The sequence below is a fragment of the Sinocyclocheilus rhinocerous genome, unplaced genomic scaffold (genome assembly GCF_001515625.1).
Source record: "Sinocyclocheilus rhinocerous isolate Xijiao unplaced genomic scaffold, SAMN03320098_v1.1 scaffold706, whole genome shotgun sequence".
In the NCBI taxonomy this organism is placed as follows: Eukaryota; Metazoa; Chordata; class Actinopteri; order Cypriniformes; family Cyprinidae; genus Sinocyclocheilus; species Sinocyclocheilus rhinocerous.
In genome coordinates this window covers 563,252-569,572 of record NW_015632479.1, presented here as the reverse complement: position 1 = coordinate 569,572, position 6,321 = coordinate 563,252, and the positions used below count along the sequence as shown (strand labels likewise).

At 32.3% G+C, this 6,321-nt stretch overlaps 1 protein-coding gene across 1 annotated transcript; it reads right to left on the bottom strand.

Annotated features, from left to right (window-relative positions):
* LOC107742599 (glucagon-like peptide 2 receptor) lies at window positions 1–5,602 on the bottom strand. Its single transcript, XM_016555642.1, has 11 exons — window positions 5,597–5,602; window positions 5,464–5,562; window positions 5,281–5,387; window positions 4,685–4,841; window positions 4,361–4,520; window positions 4,186–4,246; window positions 3,313–3,379; window positions 1,909–1,997; window positions 1,691–1,829; window positions 1,424–1,465; window positions 1–336 (listed from the first exon to the last, which is right to left on the bottom strand). The coding sequence occupies exons 1-11, from the start codon at window positions 5,600–5,602 to the stop codon at window positions 1–3; spliced, it is 1,263 nt and encodes a 420-aa protein (XP_016411128.1).
* Between the last annotated feature and the right edge of the window lie 719 nt (window positions 5,603–6,321).

Genomic DNA, 6,321 nt, shown 5'->3' with positions numbered 1-6,321 from the left:
TTAAAACTCGCTCTCCTCTGTGATCTCCTCCATGGTCTCTCCTAAAGTCATGTCCCCGTCGCTGCTGGAGAGGCTCCTCCTCATGTAAAACTCCAGGCCGGAGCTCCGCCCACACGCCAAGTCCTCTGCTGATTGGACGGCCACCTGCAGCTGATGTCCCTGTGTGGGGGCGTGGCTTCCCTCCTCATTGGATTCGCTCTGCTCTGTGGTTTGTCCAGGTCTCTTCTGCGAGCTCTTCCACAGGTGTTTGGGGTGAATGTCGGCGAAACAGTTGTGCGCCTCGAAGTGATTGGAGGAAACGAACAGCTGCCACCTCTTCTTCAGCTCAGCCTGGACCTAAAGGACACGTTTCCAAAGTTAGGTCTATGTTGAAAGACATTCTCACACATGACCCTCATAACACATTGGGGTCTGTTTTGACCCAGAATAGATGCATTAACCGAATTGATTAAAAATGCATTGTTTAACGGAATTAGACTTTGCAAATGCTTTAAGACCCTTAAAATACACATATGTTTTTCAGATTGTTTACAATTGTTTTTGAAGACACATATAACCATTTATGAAATAAAAGTGTTACATGTTTCTTGTTCGGGTCATTTTTGACCCGGGTTTGTATGGAGCACCATTAGTGTCAAAAATATTTTATGTAAAATTATACGTATATGAAGTTGTATTGTGTCAAAAAGGTTTGTAAAGTATCTTTAGCTTTTCTCCATACCTCACACACATTTGGACTGCATTTTATTGATGAGCATAAATATGTTCGTATATTAACAAACCACTGCAGCATGAAAAATTGCTGGTTGTTTTCATATGAAAGTGAACGTTTATGCAAGTAAAATGAATTGATTTTGTTTGAAAACTTTTCAGATTAATATTTATGTTGTTTTGATGCTGTTTTATTAGAAATAAATCTGTAGGTTTCATAAATTTGGACCGTATTTGAGCAATCATGAGTTAGAAATTCAACAGAACTTAATTAATTTCTATTTGTTCCAATGGGGTTAATACCAGTAATTCTCAGATTATATGACCTTATAAATTCTATACAATTATATATTCAAATCAAATTTCTCATCAATATTGGAAAAAAAACAAAAAACATTTAGCATCATAATTTTTTTTGGTGTGGTTCATGTGGAATTTGAAATGTCTCACTTTTCTTATTACTAAAAAATGGTTAAATGCAGTAATAAAAAGATGATTATAAGAATGAAAAGAATAAAAGATGATTTTTTTTCACATTCACTCATTAACGAGAAGCTGCTGATCAGATACAATAAGGTTTTATGTGAAAGTTATGACTGTTTTATAAAATAATTCTTCAGGTGAGGTCCAAACGGACCCAGAATGAGAAAAAAGTATAGAGATTGTAAATGCATTATGAGGGTTAAAGTTCAAATGTCGTCACCAAACGTACCTCTCCATTTGCAAAGCAGTACAGCACTGCAACTAAAAGACCCTGTTGAACAAAAAAAGCTCACAGTTAGAGGATTTGGTGAGGCAAAAAAAACCCTGTAAAAAATGTTTCAAAGTTGTACATTAAGTAAAGATCATTGGAGTACATTTTACAAGAAAGCACTATTTCAGTTTTGAAAAATTTCACATTTCTAAGAGAACATTGTTTCTACACCATGTTTTTTTTCAGTGTACCAGTCGGCAAGGGAAAAACAAGCAGTTTTGTCACCTGGAAAGAGCTCAGGGTCAGATGGACGACGTTTCGGGCGTAGCGGTTGCTTCCCTCGACCGATTCATCTATAATTAACGTGAAGACGATCTCGTGGACCCCGAGCAGAGGAATCAACACAAGCGTGGCTCTGGCTAAACTGAGAGACACATGCAAACCGTGTCAAACGAGTCTTGTCACCAGCACTTCACACGTGTTTGAGATAAGCAGTGGCTGACCTGTATCTGAAGTCAGTGAACTTCACCTGCTCAGCCTTCAGCTTAGACAGCAAAAGTCTGATGATTTTGAGAAAAATGCAAAAAATTACCTGAAAGACAGATCGACATGTGAGTGCATGATTATATCAACAATTTTACTTTTGTATGATTTATATCCTTTTTTTTAGCTGGATTGTGTGTTAATGAAGCTTTGAGTTTATTATTTTTACTTTAATATTGCAGCAAAATGTATTTAATTTTACTGAAAATTATTTATTTGATTTAATATGTTTTTATCAACCATTGGTCCATTTTTTTTTCCCGAGCAGGATTGAGTGTTAACTAAGTTTTATTTTTATTATTTTTATTTAATTTTGTCCATAATTTGGTCCTATTATTTTTATTGGTGAATTGGTCCATCTGAGTATTTTTATTTTATTTTATTTTATTTATTTATTTATTTATATATTTAAAAAAAAAAAAAAAGGTCCATCTATTTATTTTTATTTTATTTTATTTTATTTATTTATTTATTTATATATTTTTAAAAAAAAAATTTTTTTTTTATTTCATTTTATTTGTATTTTGTTTTAACAGGATTCAGTGTTAACTAAATTTTATGTTTATTATTTTTATTTAATATTCTATATTGTAGCAAGACTGATTTAATTTCTTTTAAATTGATTACAAATGTATTTATTTGATTTTACATGTACGTTTATCAACTGCTCATCCGCCTCATTTCTTTCTTTTTTTCTTCTTTTTTTTTCTGGAGCAGGATTGAGTGTTAATGAAATTTTGATTTTATTATTTTTATTAATACTCTATATTTTATCTTTTTTTTATTTTACTGAAATTTATTACAAAATGATTTGTGATTTTACATGCAAGTTAATGTTAATGAAGTTTGATTTTATTATTTTTGACACTATATTGCAGCAAAATATTTATATTCATTGAAATGTATTACAAAATGATTTATGTGATTTTACATGCAAGTTAATGTTAATGAAGTTTTGATTTTATTATTTTTATTTAATACTCTATATTGCAGCAACATTGATTTATATACACTGAAATTTATTACAAAATGATTTATTTTATTGCACATGTACATTTATTAACCACTGAAGGGTTCAAACACATTTTGAACATTGCTTGTGAATCAGCAGTGATGCAGCACGACTGATTTGATCCACTGTAACTGTTATTTTTTTCGGCTCGTTCCCGTGCGCTCGTGACCAGCACGAGAAGCTTCACCTCAATGTGCCAGAGACTACAGTGAAATCAGCATTATAGCATGACAGCAGAACAGATGTAAACCAGCGAACCCTGCTCTTCCACAGTCTTCAAACTGAATATATGCCAACAAAAGAAGAGGAAATCAAGCCATTTAAATAGAAATTCATAAGGCATCATACTCACAATCACTGATAATGTTAATGGGCCTCTGATTATCCACCAGATCCATGTGATGTTATTTAACCAACAGCTTTAGAAACAGAAAACATGCATTGTACTATGTATGTTTAACCATGAACAGATGAGCATATGCATTTAAGGTAACACTTTATTTAAAGCCTTTATATATAATGCATTATAAAAGTAGTTTTAATGCATTTATGCCTTGTAATGCACCTTATAATACACTGTATGATCTCATGAATAATTGTAACCACATTTACAATAGATTATGATACTTATCTATTCATCGTTACATCTTTAGAAAGTATATTTAATTAAAACACTCGACAAACCAGTAATTTCAATGTAAGGAACCTGCAAATAATTTAATGCATTTTAACTTTAGTTACAATTATTTATGAAAAGATATAATGCATTATAATGTACATTATTTATAATGCATTATGCATAAAGGATTTAAGTGTTACCAAATTTATTTTAACTGTGGTTACAATTATTTATTAAGAAATATAATGCCATTATATAATATTACCCTTGTGTTTGGTTTTATATATATAAGAACACTGTAAAAATGTGTTTTGAAGATTATTGGAGTACATTTAACAACAACAACAAAATACTATTTCAGTCTTTCACAACCTTAGGGTCAAATTAATATTTATTTTTTTTTTTTTTTTTTTTTTTTTAATTATTTGTGAAATTTAATCGCAATTTCTGAGTGAAAATAGCCCTACACCATTTTTTTCAGTGGATAAAAAGCAAAAATTAAAAACATTTATTCCACCATAAAATCCCTCCTCACACAAATGTTTTTCTGTATTACATGCAAAACTTCTTTTTAAAGTGTCAATCAGTAGTAAAACAGACACTTACCTTTTATTTTCATACAAAGCTTTGGCAACCGTCCAGGGAATCACAAACAGTAATGGAGTTCCTGAACGAGTTCATTGAATAAAGGTGGAGAATTAATAAGTCATATTTTAATGTAGGACATATTTTCAAAGAAATGAAAAGGAAAGAGTATTTTTATGTAGTACAAAAGCTGCACCCCATCCTATAATCATATATTTCTTCAGAAGTCTTTTCCTGGTCAGAACTGCGGTGAACAGCAGCGTGTGTAGGAATATCGCCTCCACTAACAGCCAGAAGTAATTACAGCCCACAAAATATTCCAGCGACACCTTTGAGGCCTTGCAGACGAATGAAATCTGAAAGGTTGACATTTATATTATTGCATTTGTCTTGTCTTTTTCTGTTTTGAAATAACAAACAGTAAGATATGTACACTTGCTCAGATGTAATTCCTTGAAATAATTCCACAAAACCAAAACAAAACAAAAACACACAGACACATAAAGGAATGTTTCTTTACCGTAGATTTTGTGTAGCTGTTCCATCCGATCTCATCCCTGGGCAGGTTGGTATACGCAACATGTAATATAACCTCTTTAATAATTACTGCTGTTGCTCTAAATATGAATGATACAAAGAGATTCATGTGGATGTAGTTCCTTGTACAGTGAAGCTTCCTGAAAACAACAGGTACAAATCATTTATTGCTTGGTCAGGGGCAAATAACATTAAGATATCAGATATCTGGAGCCAGCTCTGGGCTGGAATGGAATAATTGACTGGACAGGACAGAAATGAATCTATTTGATCAATGAAAACAAAGCTTGGAAATGTATGTACAAAAAAATCTAATTATGTAAGTACAGTGACCGAGAACATTGGTTACATGTAAATACAGTGAACAGGAGTGATTAATCAGAGAACGCCTACAATACAAATTAGTCGATGGTTTGTCATCATCTCCATGACCAATGGCACTAAACCATGTTTTACCAGTGAGATTATGGTTAAAGTGTTATGATAAACAATGAAGGAAAACATTTTTGCAAGCTATTTTAAAGTTACATTACGAAACATAAAAGGACCAAACACCGAGCCCTGCAGAACACCACTCACCTCAGAAGACTCATGATCAGAACAGCCAAGCAAAGTGAAGAAAAAGACAGCGAGTATCCTACAATGGACAAGACTCTCAGCACAGACTGCTGAAACACTTCTTCTTCCTGTGTATGCAGGATACTATTATAAAAATAATACCTTGGCGGACACCATACTTTAATGTATGGTAGCAATATTCACCTTGGACTTGAAAAAATTATGGTTTTCACACTCTGACTGATTTCTCCATACAGTGCTGGAATTCTCCTCAGTTCTCCAGGTCCCATTGACCGTGCATTCCTTGTGCACGTTTCCAGTAGCACCTAAAAATTACCACCATACATTTCATTAAGTAAAGTGTTATTCATGAATAAATTGTACAAGTTTGGAACAATTAGGATGTTTTAATATTTTTGAAAGAAGTGTCTTCTGCTCACCAAATCTGCATTTACTTGTTTAAAAATGTAGTGAATATTGTGAAATATTATTATAGTTTAAAACAGCTGTTTTCTATGTGAATATCTGTTAAACTGTATTTATTTCTGTGATGCGCAGCTGTATTTTCAGCATCATTACTCCAGTCTTCAGTGTCACATGATCTTCAGAAATCATTCTAATATGCTGATTCGCTGGAATAAATTACATTTTAAATAGAAAACAGTTATTTTAAATTGGTGTAATATTTTACAATATTACAGTTTTTACTACTTTTGTTCAAATAAATGCGAAAAACGTAATTATTTCAAGCTTTAATTTTTCCAAACTGTAATATATTGCAATAATAAATTATTTTAATATTCAGTTTGGAAAATAATGATTGACAATGTAATGATACAACTCTAACTGTAATAAGACTGTAATATTCTAAAACAAGTGACCTTCTTTGATCCACGGTAAATAAGGAGGGCAGGGTACAGATACGATCCCAGGAGATGAATGTGGCCAACAGGCAAAAACATCAAACGTTCCATTGCAGAAATGTCCTACAGGGTGATTTGCACAAGGAATAAGTACAATCTGTATATGTATAGAAATAACAACATGTATTTCCACCAGTTT

Coding starts and splice junctions, on each gene's coding strand:
- LOC107742599 (XM_016555642.1), bottom strand. Junction 1,998..3,312: donor CATTAACATTATCAGTGATT/GTGAGTATGATG, acceptor TCTGTCTTTCAG/GTAATTTTTTGCATTTTTCT. Junction 1,830..1,908: donor TTCACTGACTTCAGATACAG/GTCAGCCACTGC, acceptor TGTGTCTCTCAG/TTTAGCCAGAGCCACGCTTG.